This window comes from Megascapheus bottae, unplaced genomic scaffold (genome assembly GCF_031878675.1).
Source record: "Megascapheus bottae isolate mThoBot1 unplaced genomic scaffold, mThoBot2.hap1 H_2, whole genome shotgun sequence".
NCBI classification, from domain to species: domain Eukaryota; kingdom Metazoa; phylum Chordata; class Mammalia; order Rodentia; family Geomyidae; genus Megascapheus; species Megascapheus bottae.
Window position 1 is genome coordinate 443,223 of NW_028327859.1, and position 19,144 is coordinate 462,366.

General features: G+C 36.8%; 1 protein-coding gene across 5 annotated transcripts in view; it reads right to left on the bottom strand.

Annotated features, from left to right (window-relative positions):
* Positions 1-19,144, bottom strand: part of LOC150038948 (spermatogenesis-associated protein 17-like) — a 146,314-nt gene that overhangs the window by 14,039 nt on the left and 113,131 nt on the right. For 2 of the 5 annotated variants that reach the window (XM_090328180.1, XM_090328182.1), the window contains exon 10: positions 10,677-10,759. In XM_090328180.1, the coding sequence (XP_090184306.1) occupies positions 10,679-10,759 (81 nt within the window). In that variant the 3' untranslated portion in view covers positions 10,677-10,678. Of the gene's footprint in view, positions 1-8,230; positions 8,561-9,329; positions 10,010-10,676; positions 10,760-19,144 lie in introns of those variants that run through there. The other 3 variants (XM_090328178.1, XM_090328181.1, XM_090328179.1) reach the window with 3 other exon arrangements.

Here is a 19,144-nt window from a genome sequence, read left to right on the forward strand (position 1 = left end):
GTGCATGAAAGAACAAATAACTGCTGAGTGAATGAATAGTTGGGAGCATTGAAAATGCTTTCAAGTTCTCCAGAGTCTCTGAGGACTAAGCATAAAGAATAGACCACTACATGAATGGTCCGGTATGATGTTAAATGTTGACAGTAGAGGGCACTGGAGAGACATTTCAGAAGGGAGGACCTTCCTGGTTCAAGTGTGCACATTAGCATACCCTTGCAGCACCAGCTTCTCTAGGGCTGTCCCTTCTTCCACATGTGGTTCTTGTGCTGGACTCCAAGAATGTAGGTACTTTCTCTAGCATCTGTTTCTTGCAGTATGAGCAGCTTCTCCAGTACCAGACTCCTGAAGTTTGTGGGAGCCAGCTGTAGCTCACTAGGAACTTTGCTATCCAACCTCAGAAGCAAGTTGTAGTAGAGGGACACTGGTGGCACATTCCTTTGTTTAAAAAAAAAAAAAAAAGCTTTCCAAGTCTGTTAAAGGGTGGCTTTACAGCAAGCTCTCAGGTGCCTTCTCTGACACTGAGTTAGCCACAGCTTCACAAGGGACAGACAAATAAAAGACATGACATGCAAGTTAATATATATAGGGTCATCACAGAAAGAGGAGTACCCAGGGAACAAATGAGAACTGGAAACTTATATGTACTTTTTCAGAGGGGAGAAAGGAATTCAGGCAATGGAGGGAATTTTGAGGATAGTAAATGATTTCCAGTGCAGTGAATGGACCCAAGGAACAGATCATAATTTGTGAAAGCGTCTCTGTGGATGCTGACTAGAAAAGAATAGAAGGTAGCATGTGACAAAGTTGGTCTAGGTGACGTGGCATCTTGGTATATTTCTTCTTGAGATGAGACTTTGATCTTCACAATGGAATGGGAGAGGAATGAAAAGTATTTGTATTTCTTTTGGGAGGATCCAGCTCTTAGGTACATAGGAGTTTCAGAGGGAACTCTCTTCGGACACTTGGGGAGGTTAGAGAGACTGAGTGTATGTAAGGTACTGTCAAAGGCTTTCTTGTTTTAATTCGAAGTACTCACCATGTCATACTTTATAGGATCATTTTTCTGAGCTCTGACACTTGCTATTAAAACTGCTACTCTTGATGACAGAGCAGATTTATTAGATATATTACTGCAGAGTTCTAAAGCAAACTCTGCTTCAAATCTATGGTTTCCACTAAGCATAACACTAAAGCCAAAATGACTTCACATGATCCTTTGTGGGGAGTATTATATCAGAGCATGTAAAAACTTTGGAAACATGATCTCATTTCCTTCTCCTTTCTCCATTGCATCCCTCTCCCTCCCATCTTCTTAGAGGATGGCCTCCGGGGCTTTTTATGAGCACTCTGTTGTTGCTTTGTTTTTGCATTTGATTTAATTCTTGTGTGTAAATTCAAGTTCTCAATGTCTACCCATGATAGAGCAATTTAAAAGCTGAAAGAAATTTCAGATTTTCATGGCATTCGCAATGAAACTTTGAACAAACATGAATGACAGGGAAACATGAGCACAACTTCCCAATCTTTCCTAATAATTTTCTGTGAGGTCACAGCATGGTCTCATATCTTAGAGACTTGAAAGATTAGATATAGTTATATCCCAAGAATGAAGAAATAGCCTACTGCAGACCTCTGGTTCATTTGAAATCTTCCATGGCTTTGCATATTGTGAATTTATAAACTATGAGAATAGATAGATTGTTTGATGAGATATTCACTTGTCTACATATGATTTTGCCTGTTTTCATGTGTGGGTATGTCCAAGTGCTAGGAATTAAGGGTTCTGGTATTGTGTGAGAGTAATTTGATTAAAAATAACCAAACCTGGAGTGACATTCTTCAAGACACATTCACATACTTTGTTAGATGGCAACTCCTTTGCTCAACTACTTGAAGATAATACAATATTAAATAAAAATAATCAAACAAATCACTATGTTTGGACACTACAGGATATCTAATGATTTATAATGATACAGATCATTAGATTTAGTGCTCTAACTCAATGTTTGGATGGCTAATTTTTTCATCAAATACTTCACCCAGAGAAAGAGCCCCAAAGTTGAACAAGTGACTATTAATAAATTTCAGTGCTTTCCTGGTGCTGACAGATGAAGAAATAGGTACTCAGGTAGCCGCGCTGAAGTTTGGCAGTCAATGTGCATGATCTTACACAACAAAGACAGAATATTCCCCAGTTCTCTTGGCAGGAGATGACAAAGAGTGCCAAAGGAGGTCAGATTTCTAACAGGTATTTTCTTCACAAAACATTTTGTCCATATTTTACAAACAAACTGCCTTCCAGAACAAACCTGATGTGAACTTAAGGCACACACCGCTGTCAAACAGAATATTCCAGATTCTGGTTGTTTGACACAGCTGTGAGACATGAAAGTAGCAATAAAAGTGAATTATTTCCTAAATCCAATAAAACCCAAATTCTGATGTAATGTTTTCAGATATCATTCAGTCATTGATTTTTATTACTTTATTCTCTTGATCACTGAAGGTTTTGCCAAATATGCATATTTTGGTCCCAGTGATCAGCTTCAGGCACAGTTCTTTTTAAAGGAAGTTCTGCACCAAGGGCACAGTTGACATTCTATATAATTCTTAGTTTAATTTGGGATAGAGGAAACACTGACATCAACCTTGGACCAGTATCCGAAATAGAACATGTTCAATTTATTAAAGAGTTTAAATCCATTCCACATCTCTATCTCTATTGAACTTGATTATATTTCTTCCAAGGATGGGAAATAAGTTTCAATTTACATTCTAAGTCAAATGGATAACAAAGGTCTAAAGAGAGCCACTGGAAGATTCTGAGCTCAGGCCAGTAGGAAGGAGGATTGATTAGCAGTGCCTGCCAGAGCCGGTAGTGAAAGTAACAATTAGATGACCAAGTTAAGGAACCTAGCGATGTTTAACACAGAGAAAAGGAATCTCAAATATCTTTCCAAATCTTTGACAGATAGCCATACAAAATGGGGAAATCAACTCACTAGAAGCATCAAATTAGAACCAGTCAGTGAAATCACCAATTCCACACGTCAAAACACTTTTAAACAACCGGAGAAATCCAAAATGGAACGCTCTTTTTTTTGAGAGGGAAAGCAATTCCCAAGACTTGGAACAGCTCAAGCAGAGGCTGTGTATATGTTGGAAAAGATTCAAGCAGGTGTAGGGAATGATAATAATCTATTTCTTAGGGAATTTCTTAGGGAAATTACCATATGTTGTCACACATCGATTCCCGTAGTGGGGTCACTTGCCTTGTAATAAAAAACCAAAAATATGTAATTATCAGATTTCATTATCTGTCATCTATCTGCCTATCTATCTATCTATCTATCTATCTATCTATCTATCTATCTATCTATCTATCTATCTGCTTCTTACTTCCACTGAATTTCCATACCCATATGGGATGTGTACCCTGACATGTATTTTAACAGCTACTTTACATCTAAAAACTTCCCCAAATACATTTAAATGTAACATCTTTGGGGAAAATAAAGTTTCCAAATTCGGGATGCTAATTTGTGATTGGGATATTCTGAACCTTGCAATCCTTGCTCAGACGAAAGTTATCAGGAGCTTTTGTGTCACAGATCAGAAACCAGTTGGTTGCCCTGAAAGGTTAGTGATATGATCAGTTATTGTCCCCCTAGCAATCAGCATCTTTGCCACTGAGTGAAAGAGAATGGGAGAAAAATCACAGAAGACAGAGATGAAAGCTGCATAGTCAGAAGAAAAAAGCCTTCTTGATTGGGCTGTGGACTTTGTGGAGTCTTTAATTCTTCCTCCAGCCCATCTTCGCACTGGCATGTGGGCCACACTGCAGATGGATGGTGCAGCTCATCAGGAGAAGCACACACATATATCTTGTGGCTTGATTTTTTTATTTTCTAACTCAAGAGGAGCAGGGAGATTTATTTGGACGGATGGTAATGAAGGTGGGGAGACACTAGTTACACTGCAGTTTCTTTACCCAATATGTTATTATCTCCTTTTTTTCTCTTCTGAGTGCTGACTTGCTCTTTAAAAAAAATTCTATTCATTTTTCCTCAATGGAAAGAATATGCTGGTATAATAAGCCAGCGGCTTCAGAGAGCAAGGAAATGTGAGGACACAAAATTCCTGTTGTAATATTTGTTGAAATATTTTGGGTATTTTAATTAAGTAGATATATGATTACTTAGGCACAATTACGTATGATACAAAGGAATTGTTTATATCAAAATGTCATTTCATAGTGTTTAAGCCTTTCCTTTCACTTTGTCTTAGGAGAATAAAATAAGTTGCTACAATAATAACAAGAAATAAGTCACAATTTTCCTTCGTAACAGTGGCATAAGGAAATAGTGACATTGTTGGAGTTTAAAAGTACAGCAAAAAAGATCATGGTTACCAACTTAATCCCAGCCCAAGAATGGAATTATTTCTTTAAAGCAACGATACGTGGATGTGTATTTAGTTTCCACAGAGCTCCTGTTATGGAGCACTATCCCATCCCAACAACTATGGGCCTCAGACAAAAGCATAATTTAGACATAAGTATATGCTCAGTTTTATAGTTTACCTTATGACGTTGACAGTGTAGCTATTCCGTCTTTATTCAGCTGAATATGGGAAGAATAAATCCAAACTTCATATGGTTTGGAAATATCACTTAGAATAATAATAATACTGGGCTGGGAGTTTGGACTAGTGGTAGGGTTCTTGCCTTGCATGCATGAAGACCTGGGTTCAATCCTTCGATGCCACATACATAGAAAAAAGCTGGAAGTGGAGCTGAGGCCCAAGTAGTAGAGTTCTAGCCTTGAGAAAGTCCAAGGACAGTGCTTAGACCCTGAGCTCAAGCCCAGGACTGGCAAAAAAAAATAAATAATAATAATACTGAAACAAATGGTTATTACTCGCCTATTACTGATTTCGTTGGAAATATTGGTAAAATATGGATAAGTTTATTTACATGTATTCTGAATATAGTTGGTCAAAATATAGTAACTTCTTGACATGTGGTAATTATTCAATTTTCGATCTACTCTTAAGATTTATTCTCTAGTCCAAGCCTGTTTTAGTTTGCTTATTTCCAAAGTAAAAACATAAAAATACAATGGATTTGTAAATGTAAATAGTTTCTATTACTTGTATTTTAAAGCTTCTTTTAGGCATTTTGTATTTGCAACTGTATCTATCTCAGGAAATTACGCTGCATTATTCATCAGGCTTAAGTTAGGAAGGACAGCCCACCAAACCTTAATTTCCCCTGGATGTTATCTCTAAGCTTTCTTTGTTCAAGGCTGGTGTTCTGTTACTTAATTCACAGCTACCCTTCCAGCTTTTTGGCTTTCTTTGTTCAAGGCTGGTGTTCTATTACTTAATTCACAGCTACCCTTCCAGCTTTTTGGTGGTCAGCTGGAGATAAAAGTATTACAGACTTTCCTCCCTGGGCAGCCATGATCCTCAGATTTCTGCCTCCCCGTCATGAGACATTGGTATCTAGCTGTGTTTTAAATAGACATAAAGATAGAAATTTAATTAATGGAAAATAGACCAACTCAAACAACAATCCTCACTGGGTCATTCATTCATTTACTCTCATTTTCCAATACAAACTTACCTTAATGTTTTGTATAGTGGTTCATTATAATCGGCAACCTGAAGTAATAATGTAATTGTACTTATCCAGTTACTTGCCCACCTTTCAGATCCCCCTACTTCTTAAGTAAGTTCTGCATAAAATCTGGTCAATTTCTTAATATTGATTCTTTTTCCTAAGAGGTTTTCAGCCAGCTAATATTAAAAAAAAGATAAAATTAAAAAGAACTAGGCTGAAGTTCTCTAATTATCATTTCTATTTCAGAGCTTGAAATAGGCCTGTTGAGTTGGCTTAGTTCTTCTTGGTTCAGTGTGGGTATGTTAATATTGGCTAGGAATTCATCTATTTCATCTAGATTCTCAAATTTGTTGGTGTAAAGGTTTGAGAAGTATTCCCTCATGATATTCTGGATCTTGATAGTTTCTGTCGTGATATTACCATTTTCATCTGCGATTTTGTTTATTTCGATATGCTCTCTTCTTTTTTTGGTAAGATTTGCTAAGGGCTTGTCAATTTTGTTAATTATTTCAAAGAACCAACTCCTTGTTTGGTTGATTCTTTCTATAGTTTTTTTGGATTCCAAATCATTTAATTCTGCTTTGATTGTAATAATTTGCTTCCTTCTACTGGGGTTAGGGTTGGTTTGTTGCTCTTTTTCCAGGAGCTTAAGGTGAGACATTAACTTGTTGGTTTGCAATTTTTCCAACTTGTTGTTGTAGGCACTCAGCGCTATAAATTTTTCTCTGAGTACTGCCTTTGCTGGGTCCCAAAGGAGTTGGTATTTCATAAACTGTTGGATTTCTGTTCTGATCTCTTTGATGACCCATTGGTGATTCAACAATGTGTTGTTCAGTCTCCATGAGTTACAGGGTTTTTGTTGGTGGAGATGTGTGTTCAGTTCCAATTTGATGCCTTTTTGGTCTGAGAGTGTGCATGGAATAATTTCAGTGTTTCTGAATCTGACCAGGTTTGTTTTATGGCCTAAGATGTGATCTATTTTGGAAAATGTTCCATGTGCTGCTGAGAAAAACGTATATTGTGTTGTTGCTGGGTGGAATATTCTGCAGATGTCTGTTAGATCTAGTTGGTCTATATAGTTGTTCAGTTCTAAGGTTTCTCTGTTGAGTTTTTGCCTTGTTGATCTGTCCATAGGTGAAAGTGGTGTGAGATCTGCAATAGAGCAAAATCTTGATACATAAGGCCATGTAGTATGAAGCTAATTGAAAGGACCTCCAGGATATTGAAACAAAAGCCATATAACAAATGATTGTTGTCCTTAATGTACTATGTTGTCTCTCATCTCCTTTGCTTTCCCTTGGTTATCTCATATTGTTATAGTATCTCACTTTGTTATCTGATATATTGAATTTATTTATATTTGGTTATTTGAAATTTGATAGGGAAGGGGGGAAAACCAAGACGGGTGAGGGGTGTGTGGGGGGGAGGGAAATGGGTACCAAGACAAGTGAAAGGGTATCAATGTACGTGAATTAATGTACCTTCTATCTGGCAAATATCATGTAACCCTTTTACTAATTACAATAAAAATGCAAAAAAAAGAACTAGGCTGAAAAAAGACTGGAAAAAATAAAATAGAAGGTAAGATTAGTACAACAACGGCATTCTCATGGCCATGAGGAATAGCTTGCAAACAAGACCCATCGTAAAAGGGAAATGCAAAATAATAAGTTATTAGTTCTAATGGCAAAGCCCCAAACTAGGTACACATTGTGATTAGTTGATGCATCTCTTTTTAATGGGTTCAATTGCCTTTTATCATTTTACAGTTTAAATGTTGAAGAAACAGGTTGTTTGACTCATAAAAAGTCCCAATATCTAAGTTTTTGTTAAACAGCCATTTTAAATAAAGCTTTTATGATTAACGAGACATATTTCCTGTTCTTGTGAGTTATCATTGGTTCCAAGTCAGAAATGTTATTCAGTAAGATCTGTGTTACTCTTTTCAGAGTCAAGAAACCAAAACAAATGTTGACTACCTCTATTGGGAAGTTTTTGTTGTTGAGGATAGACAGAGATGAGAACAAGGGACAAAGGAACCCCAATTGTGGCTTTTCTTTTTTAAAAAATGAAAGAAACAGCCTTATAAAAGCCCAACTTTCTGGAAGCTAACCATAAGTCAATACTAGAGGATGTGATAGCTCTAACAAACAAATTTCCTTGTCACACACTACCAAGCAGAGGCCTAGAGATGTATTCTTCATTTGAAATCACTCACAAATCTGTGTGTGTGTGTGTGTGTGTGTGTGTGTGTGTGTGTGTGTGTGTGTGTGTGTGTGTGTGTGTGTGTGTGTGTATCCAGTTCAATGGCCTAGTGAGTCATCATTTCCCTCAGGTAAGAACTTTAATACCAACTGCTTACTTACATCCACACTTAAAATCATTCATAAATCCTACCTAGATGTCAGCTGACCTTCATCTGAGTATCCAGTATTAGTCCACCATTTGTAACCAGTGGGATGGAGTCAGAAAATGGCACGCCAGTAAAACTGTGTATGCCATTTTTGGTCAGAAACTCACAACAGCAAATTTAAACATTTGTTTCCCAAGATAAACTTGGAGAATTAAAACACACACACACACACACACACACACACACACCACCACCACCACCACCACTCTTTCAAAATATAGTGACTAGGGATATAAATATTAGTTTATCAAATGATATGAAGTGTGGTTTAAGTGTATTTTCTATATAAGATTCTTATTTATACTTTGCTTCTAATCTGAAGTTTTAAATGAACCAAAGATAGTTTTTGAATTTTTTCTGACAGGTAACAGAAAGAGGAAGGTGCAGAGGTTTAAGACATTCTGGTCAAGGTCACTCTTCAGCCATGGAAACAGAATTCAGGGATCCAGGCAGGGGGCTTTTCCAGTCCACCTTTACTTCACAGCGGAACCTCATCTTTATATTTCGTCTTCTTTTGTTTTCTAACCATACAACAAGAGAGGAAAAAGGCTCTATCACTATGAGTTCTCTCATTCTCTATTAAGTCTTCTTCCCTGGATGAAAGTATAGTTACTATCTGGAAAGCTCCAAGCCTTGACTCATTTAAATCCTGCTGATTTAGCCTGTTCTCTGCTCTTTCTGTGGCTGTGGATTAATAATTGTGACCATATATGACATGAGGTACCTGAAGTGTTCAGCAAATCAGACTCAGTTATGGAAAATCAGAGCATCTTAAGTCAAAGGACAATTCAACACAGAGAAATATACGGAAGTATATTTTTCTTTGCCAATTAGCTGTAACTACAAAGGTTATAAATTTAAACACAAAGCAGAATAAATAAGTTTAAGAATTTCTCTTACTGGATTAAAATTTTAACTTTCAGCAGGTACAGCACTCCTTAAATGTGTGGGACTGCTTTTCCCTGATATAACTTGTCTTTATGTAACTGCTGAGATATTGTTTTGCATATAAAAAGTCAACAGAATTTTGCCTCCTTTTCAATCCTGGTTGTAACCATGTTTATGTTTCATTTTCATTGTTTATTAGCTATTGGAAGCATTCATATGCTAGATTCCTACAAAAGAGGAGAAAGTACCAAGTGTTTTGTATCGCGCACAAATAATTTAATGAAAACTCATTTCATCTTGTCTCAATATTGAGCCACTTTTTTTTCAGTAAGACAGTCTGAACCAATGTCTACTGCCAAGCATTTGAGAACAGTAAGAAACTCACAATACAAGGAAACTCACCCCTGATGCCAGACGGCATTGAATAAGGAATTCTTTTCATAAAATCCCCAGCAATGATTTCACTGTGTCTTTCTAATGGTTAAAGAGGTTTCCTGCCTGGAGAGAGGAATGGGGGGGAGAACGGCAAAGCACTCTGACAGAACAAGGCATATCCTGATTTAGATGAAATTACTTTTGGGAAGCTATCAAAGGTTACAAAAAGTGACCAGTTATAAAGATAAATTAAAGAAATTAAAAGCGGTCATAGTATCTCAGATGGAGAGTCCTGCTTTTAAAATATGTATATTTGAAATGGAATCTTCTCTTCCGAGCAATTTCAAGGGCTGAGAAGGTAGTGCATTAGTGGTGACAGGTGGGTCCAGGCTCTGTTTATCTTAAACTCAGACATGCGAAAGGAAAGAAAGACCCATTTGATGAAGCCATCACTATTTTTCACGGGCCTGATGGGGACATGCCATAGTAGCTGTAAGTGGCATGGCAGGTGAATCAAAGGGAAGAGAAGACTCAGTAATCAAATAGATAGCTCTAAAAATTACCGTGGCACCTTTATTCAACAGTCTGGGAGTCTTCTTTATAAGGAACAGAAGCACTCTGTTGTTTTTGGTGACATTAACTCTCGATAGCAGAACCTCACTCTCAGGCCCTTCACCAACAGTAAACACCACATGTTCACTTCCCATCTAAGAGGAAGAGGTGGCATTTTGATAATATTGTAATTTTATATTTAATAATGTAATTTTACCTTCCCACCTTTCCTCTTCAACTGTAGTGAACTTTGACTGTCTTTATCTAATACCATCTTTAAATCTGTTCAGAAGTGCCACAACACCTTCCATTTGTCTCATTCTGATTGTAATAAAATTTCTGTGCTGCAAAATAACAGTAGTTATTTGTTCTTGAATTTTGGTGGCATTCTTTGTTCTCTATCTTATAAACTTTGATAATAGAAACAATAAATGGTATACTTGGTAATTGTTATGACACTTGTACTTCAAATACAGCACATCTGGGGGACTGCATCTATAATGATAAAGGTATCAGTACAGTACTGATACCATCAATATTTTTTCACTGTACTGTATAAGGATTTTCTAATATTATTTAACTTAAAGGCAAAAACACTCCAATTTTTTGTCAGTTTTATCTAATGCTTTTTTCAGCCAGTTTGGAGAAGAGATTTAAAAAAACATAAAATCTATTATTTTCAAGTGCTCAAAAGTATGAGATTAAAAGGAAAGGGATTTAAAGTTATATATAAACATTATTATAACATGGTTTGAAAGTCTTTGACAGTTAAGTCAATCTCATTCATTATTTACTTCATATACTTTTTGAAGAACTTCTTACCTTTATATAATTTGTCCAGCTTTTGAGTACAATTTTCCATACTTTGAGAAGAGATCAAATGATGGTAATACAGTTCGGAAATTCTACAATAGGAAAAAGATGAACAGATTACTACAGAATTCTTACCAACTTTGATTGTTATTATTTGGATATGCTAAATTGCTAGAACATTTTTTTTGTGCATTATGGGGCTTGAACTCTGGGTCTGGGCACTGACCCTGAGCTCTTCAGCTCAAGGCTACCATCCTACCCTTGAGCCATGCCCCATTTCCCATTTTCTAGAGGTTAACTGGAGATAAGAGTTTCAAGTTCTTTTGTGCCCAGGCTGGCTTTGAACCTTGATCCTCAGATCTCAGCCTCTTGAGTAGGTAGGATTACAGACATGAGCCCTGGTGCCTGGCTTAAATTGCTAGAACATTTAAGTACATATTTCAAATGTTCTATTTTGTTTTAAAAATTAGCAAATATGTTTTTGAAATTTGTACAATCAAACTGCAGATACATTTCAACTTTCTTGATTTTTTTTGTAAACTTTAAAAATGAACATACATTTGGAATACAAGGGTATGTCAATATGATAATTCCCCAGATGCATACAGTGTACTTTAAAAAGGTCAACTCCATTATATGCTCTTAGCTATTCTCTTCCTATTTTCAAACATGATTTGATAAATTTATAGATGCTCTAAACAGATATATACATATAAATGTAATGCATTTTTGCCTCTCTTCCTCTTGCTAGTCCCTCACCCCCCCAAGACTGTTCCTCTCTCACTGTTTCATCATCACCACCACCATCATCATCATCACATCATCATTATCATCATCATCACCATAATTTTAGTTCTGGATTCATCTATTGGAAACACATGATATTTGAGTTTATCTTATTTTGCTCAACATGATAACTTCCAGTTCCAACCATTTTCTTTCAAATGTTATAATTTTATATCAGTAAAATGCCCCACGGTCTGCATGTATACATACACACACATACATATACATATATACATACATATGTACATATAGGTTGATGTGGTTATATAATATTTTCTTTTGCCATTTATTGGAACTTCCTTAAACACATAGTGTTTCACAGCCATGAATACACTTACAAGCAGCTCAGAGCAATGTAAACATCTGACATAGTCATCTATCTTCAAGGTATTTTTTTTTTGCCCGTCCTGGGCTTGAACTCAGGGCTTGAGCACTGTCCTTGGACTTTCTCAAAGCTAGCACTCTACCACTTGAGCCTCAGCACCACTTCCGGCTTTTTGGTATATATGTGGGGTACCGAGGAATTGAACCCGGTTTTCGTGCATGCTAGGCAAGCACTCTACCACTAGGCCAAACTCCTGGCCCCGTCTTCAAGGCATTTTTAATAACTTCTTTTATTTGTTTCTGCCTGTCCTTAAGCTTAAACTCAGGGTCTGGGCACTGATCCCGAGCTTTGCTCAAGGTCAGTACACTACCACACTACCACTTGAACCACAGCTTCGCTTCCAGCATAGTTTGTTTGTATGTTGGTGGTTAATTGGAGATAAGTGCATTATGATGCCTTTGTTTGCCTGAGGAGGATTCAAACTGTGAACCTTAGATTTTGGCCTCCTGAACAGCTGTTTTACAGATATGAGCCACTGCCTCCCAGATTCAATACTTTTTTTTTTTTTTTTTACCGTGGCTTTCTAGGGATCTTTGTGTTGTATAAAATAAATGTTTGCTGACTGATTAAAAAGAGACAGGTGATACATCCCAATAACCATAGAGAAGGCAAAGGAGGGGGCATCCTACAGGGGTGATTCAAGTGAATAATGAAGGTGTTTAGAAGCCACAACCAAAGGAGCAATGTTTTACTGAGGGTGGAGATTGAAGCCTTCATCATGTGCAACAGGTGAGCTCACGATGGAGTTGCTAAATCAACAGTGAACATGCAAAGGTGGAGGCAATTTGGGGTTATTTTTTTCATGTTTCATTAGTCAGGTATAAGAGAGGATTACCTCTGTTCTGGCTGATCAGTTGTAACCACATAACAACAGAAGTTTAAGAACAAGTGGGCCTCTAGGCAGTGGGTGCAGACCTGCTTCCCTAATACATTACTCACACAGCCCCAAGAGATCTGCATTTATAACATACAAGGTCGGTGATGAATATTAAAACTGAGAGCTACAAATAGTTCTTTTTATAAATTTATAAAATACTTCATTTTCAAAAAATGTACACTTAAGTCAAACGCAGAAAGACAAATGGCGCATGCTTTCTCTCATATGTAGAAGCTACATCTATACATATTGAGGAGGAACAAAAAGGCACAATGCCCATGTGCTCTGATCATATAAAAATTATGATATGTACAATATTATATACAATATACAATTATATATACTACAGTAAACATAATTATATATTGTACACAATAACACATATTATACATACTATATATAATAAACTTCGGGAAGTGAGAACAAGAAATTTTTCTTTGTTGTTTTCATTTTCTCTTCTTTTAGTCTTGTTTGTTCATGTATTGGCCTTCGGGAGGGTGGAAGGAACAGAAATGGAGGGACAAAGAGTGAACAAATGCAGCAGTGGTCACTCACTAGTGCTGAATATGAACTATACAACTTGAGAGTGGAGATGGGAAGGAAAAACTGGGGAAAAGTGAGGGAAGAGAAAAGAAATGTACTTATTACCTAACTTATTTAAATTTAACCTTTCTGTACATCACCATTATAATAATTTTTTTGTAAAGTCACAAAAATGTACATTGTCTTGAGAGACATGTTAAAGCTTTCAGGGTGAAGAAGTGATTCGGTTCTACATAAAGAAATAAAGAATGTCATGATTATACAAATGAAGTTAGTATAAGAGCCTTTGTTTTCCCTATTGTTTTGGTCAGTCATGGGGCTTGAACTCAGGGCCAGAGCACTGTCCCTGAGCTCTATTGCTCAACACTAGTGTTCTACCACTTTGACCCACAGAACCATGACTGGTTTTCTGGTGATTAATTATAGATAAGAGTCTCATAGACTTTCCTGATTGGCTGGCTTTGAACTGTGACCCTCAGGTCTCAGCCTCCTGGTTAGCTAGGATTATAGGTATGAGACACTGGACCCAGCTTTCCTTATTCTTAATTGACCTAATCTATAATAGTATTTTTGAGATAGTAGTGTAATTGTCGATTGCAGCTCATGGATAAGGAAATATTAAGAACAAATATGGGGAAAGGAAAGAAGTTACAAAAATAGAGATACGAATAGAGTTACATTAATAATACTTGAACGACTGAACACCCCAATAAAAACCGAAGGATAAAAAAGAAGGTCCCTCATGTAGTTGAAAGAAGATAAGTAATCATATAGTTGATATGCCTGCATATCCATGTTTATCACGGCTATGCCCAATAGCCAAACTATGGAATCAGCCCAAGGAAGCACCTAGAAATCGAGGAATGGATAAAGAAAATGTGACACATGATTGAGTATTATTCAACCAAAAAGAAAAATGATGTTTTGTCATATGTAGAAAAATGGATGACACTAGAGATCCTACTGTTCAGTGAAATAAGTCAGACAGAGAAAAACGATATTACATGTTTTCCCTCATGTGTAGAGTATTAGACCAAAAAAGAATAAATGACAGGAGTGTGATACTGGAACTGTTGAGGGAGTTGGGAAAGAAGATAGAAGAATACATATATGTGAAAACAGATCAGTGAAATCTGTTACAACTGTTTGTAAAATAGGTAGGGCTATAAAAAGAGTAATAGAAGGTATGAATTATTCATGTGCCTGGACACATCACAGTGAACTCCTTTATGTGACTAATACATGCCACTAACATGATGAAAAGGTCCAACAACATGTTGTCTACAAAATAACTTTAAATATTAAAACATTAATAGAGTGAATAGAAAGAGACACAGGAAGATATATTACACTGACCCTAATCTAAAGCTAGAGTATCTGTATTAATTTGGAATAAAACAAAGTTCAGAATGAGGAAAATCACTGCATGATGATAACAAGTTTCCATCTTAAACTGGTCCTTTCTGTAATCTGTGCCTGTAATCCTAGCTACTTAGGAGGCTGAGATCTGAGGACCGTAGTTCAAAGCCATCCTAGCACAGAAGTCCATGAGTCTCATCTCTAATAAATCACTCAGAAAAAGCCAGAAGTGCACTGTGGCTCAAGTAGTAGAGCGCTAGCCTTGAGAACAAAGAGGCTCAGGGACAGCGTCCGGGCCTTGAGTTCAAGCCCCAAAACCAGCTCGAGGTGGTGGGAGGGAAGTGTCTAGGAAGAGATGGTTCTAATGTCTAGGAAGAGATGGTAATTCTTAATTTGTATGTACCTAGCCATAAAAGGTCAAAATATATAAGGCAAATTTGCATGACAATAAGAAATAGACAAATTCACCATTGTATTTAAGACTTCAACACCTCTGTTCTTTTATTTAGCTTTAAAAAAATTATTGTAAAGGTGATGTATTGAGGGTTAAGTCAGGTAATGAGTACATTTCCTTTACCAGTGTAACCCTCTCCCTCATTCTCTTCCAGTCCCCCCACAACTTCCCTCCCCTCAAAATTGTCTAGTTAATTTCTAACATAGTGTCTAATGGGTTTCACTGCTGAATTGATTCACTCTTTGTCCCTCCTGTCCCCTCCCCCAGTTAGATAAAGTTACATAAACAACAAAGGGTACAGAAATCATAAACATTGAAGAAAAGACAAAGGGTACAGAAATCATAAACACTGAAGAAGGCAAGAAACCAAAGCAAATGAGATAGAAGAAAAAGGAAAAAAGAACTGCAAATGATATACTTAGAAAACCTTCATTTCTTGGAGTTCATTTCAATTAGCATCATTTTACATATTATGCATATAGCTATTGAGCCCTTTCCATCCAGTCCTAAGAATATCCTCCTTAGTTCTCAATGTGTGAGTTTAGACTGTTGTTTAATTAATCATATCCAAGTGTAATTACTTGTCTTTTACTTGTAGACTTACAGGCACAGTCTGTTTATTATTAAAAATTCAACGCCCCTTTATATGTCTGATTATCTTGTAATCCTAGCTACTTAGGAGGCTGAGGTTGGGAGGACTTTGGTTTGAGATGACTCAGGCAGAAAATTTCTCAGAACATCATCTTTCATGGAGGGTGGAAGTAGTGGCATGCCCTTGTTATTCTAGCTACACAGTGAGTCTAACAGAAGCAAATCACATCCAAGTGCATATCCAGACAGGAAGAGAGACACTACCTAAAAATCAACCAGCAATAATAACAAATAAACCAACAGAGAAAGCAGAGCTAGGGATATGGGTCTGTGGTTAAGAGAGCCTATTTAAGAAAGCCTGAGGCTCTTAGTTCAAACCGTACTTCTGCCAATATACATATATTGAAGTTATGGCTCTTAGACTATACGAATTAACTTTAAAATCAAGAACAAAAAGATAGATGGAGATTCTGATATTCTTCAAGAATTTGCCCATAATATTCTTTAAAACCAAACCCTTCAAATTAAAAAAAATCCCATTTTATCACTTTTCTATTTTATGAAACAATCTCACAATCTCCTACATTGCCTAGTCTACCAGTAGCAGGTAGTGGAAGAAATGACAATGGACAGTTTTGGTTTTGGAAGAAAAGCTCTTGTACATGCAATCATTTATTTAAAATTTGACTCTGACACAATAAAAACTCATTCTGCCACAGGAAGCTATTTATGAGCTCATGGGAACCACCTGCACAACATTCCTGGGGTGTTACTTTTTACATGCTCGGTGGGGGTTGCTTTTCTGAAAAATAACCTCATCAAACAAAAACACTGGGGCTGGTTAATTCTGAATCCACCCTCTCTCCGGCTTGCCAATGCAGACAGCTTTTGCTATTAGGATGGCCAGCCAAACACAAAGAATGTGTGCCAGAATGAGCTCCTTGGGACAATTTAGGAGTCTTTGGGAGTGAACGGCTCTTTGAGCTGGAAAGCAGCCCAGGTCCATTTTCAAACCCAAGTCAAAATGACAAAGAACACATTTCCTGGGCCACTCACCCCAACGTGTAAGATTACGTTAGGCTGGCAGCTGCACTGTTTGTCGGTTATTTAAGGCCTTTCACTCAATACTCACAACCGAATACTTAAGACAATCACCTTCAGTGCTTGTAAGTGAGCCAGTCCTGAGGCATTGCAGACAAAACCCCCAGGATTAGAGAGAGGTACAAGAAGAAATCAAAAGTTAGGCACATAGTGTTCAGATTAAAATGTTGCAAAGACTTCTCTTAGAATTAAAAAAAGAAGAAAAAAAAACAAAACAGCATGGCAAGACCCTTTGGGTAAATACTAAATACTATTTTAACCAAAAATATTTCCTAATTGAGACCTCTGCCAAGTCTGGCTAGCCCTTGGTAGTTTCCAGAGATTTTAAGTGGGAGCAAAATATAACCTTCACAATCGAATTTCCTTCTTGAAACACTGAGAGAAAAATCTACATAAACGTTCCCCCTTGCTTTTAGTTATATTTGCTTTTGGTTGGCTTTAAAAGTTACTAATTTTGGAGATTTCTAACGTATTACTTGTCTCCCATTAGTTTCACCATGGGTAACACTTCTGCTGTGCAGGTCATGAACATTATCTCATGTGATAATTATGACCAGGTTCCTTTAGTTGAAAACAACTGGCTCTTCACATGAGCCCGTGTCTGGTGGATGACATTTTGATGTCATCTTTCATTTTCTGAACATCTCTCATCTTTGTCATTTTATGAACATAAATCCTAGAAGAGGGATGGTCTATATGCAGGTAGGCTACTGACTACTTTACTCCCACTCATATTTCTATAGACCATTCCTTCTTTTCCTCCTCCTCACTTTTCCATTCTCTTTTTTTTGGTAACAAAGATGGTCTCAGTCATGCTGAAATTATAGGCAGATGCTACCATTCCCAGTTCCAATTTGCTTTCTTTCCTCTTAAGCATCTTTTGTTCTACCACTGGAGCCATAGCATCACTGCCAGACTTTTTTTCTGTTTATATTGCTCTGAGGAATCAAACCCAGAGCTTCATGAATTCTAGGCAAGCACTCTATCATGAAGCCACATTCCCTACCATGAAGCCACATTCTCAGCCCACTATTTTGCATATTTTACCTATGAATATCCTCAAACCCTATCTGCTAGGGAAAGAGGGAAAGTCAGCCTTGAGATTTTGATCCTCTTCAAAGTTGACTGCCTTGTGAATAAAGTTTTTTTTTCTTTTTTTCCTTCTGGGTTTAGCAGTCAGCATATGGGGTGGGGATTGGGAGAGGAGGCCTGGTTCAGTGACAGCCTCCTCACCAGGAGAAAACTCTGGTGATATGAATATATCCATAGTATGGATAAGAGAATATATAGCTAGCTATTTGTTTCAAGTAAGTTATTCCTTTCTCTCTTGTTTACTCTGAGTATTCTAGAAAACATCTTCAAGTGTTCTCTACTGTTGTGTTCTCTAAAGCCTTAAGATATATTTGTTCATGTTTTTCTTAAATGTTCCCAAAGAAACAAACTTTAGCTGATATAAATTCATGATGGATTATCAATCTGATTGTATAAAGGAAACCAAGTATATCTGCATGCTTTATAACACCCAGAGACTAACAAATGATTACATGAGTAGATCAGTCCTTCTCATGACTTCTACTAAGAGGCAGTACTGAGTTACCAACCTGCCTGGGTATGGCTTTACTTAAGAGAATTATTGATTTGGGACAAGCTATCATTAAACTTCTGCAATGCTATTTTCTTATTTGAAAAAGAGAAGGAATAATATGAAAATAGTAGTACTAGATTTCAATAATATATATTCATACATGTAACACACTAACATGTAGTAAACAAGTAAAGGCCTCCAGAGTCCTTCCAAAGCCTGTTCTGGTTTCCTACCAAAATTTTCTCTTTTCAATCTAGTAGAAGCTATGTCTTTTTCAATAATTTGAGTTTCAAAATGTTTGGGAAAATGCCAAAACTAGGAGAAAGACATACGTCAGGGGAAAGTAAGGATTGGTGGTTTTCCCAAACACTGTTTTCACAGTGTTTGAATCTATAAATCAGGACTCTATAAATGTTGACTAAGTAGATTTATAAGCCCTCTTGGTAGAACTCTATGTTATAAGAAAAATAGTACTTAAATTTATCAGCAAGTAGGCTAATAAGTTTAATAATGACTTCTCTTTGTTCACAGATTCCTTATTTGGAAATCTAGTCGCTAAAATTTATTTGGAATCCCCAAATCAACCATCATAGTGCTTTCATAGTTATTTTGCAATAGTAGGATTCATCTCCTAAAGTATGGTGGCTTGATAGCCAAACACTTAGAACTGATGAGAGTGTTTTCACCTATACCACCTTGAACAAAACTCAATGTCATCTAAAGTAAAGGAAAGTGGCTCAGAAGCAAGATCTTTCTGAGCTTCTCCTGCTTATTCTTCATCTCCTTTCTCCCAAAG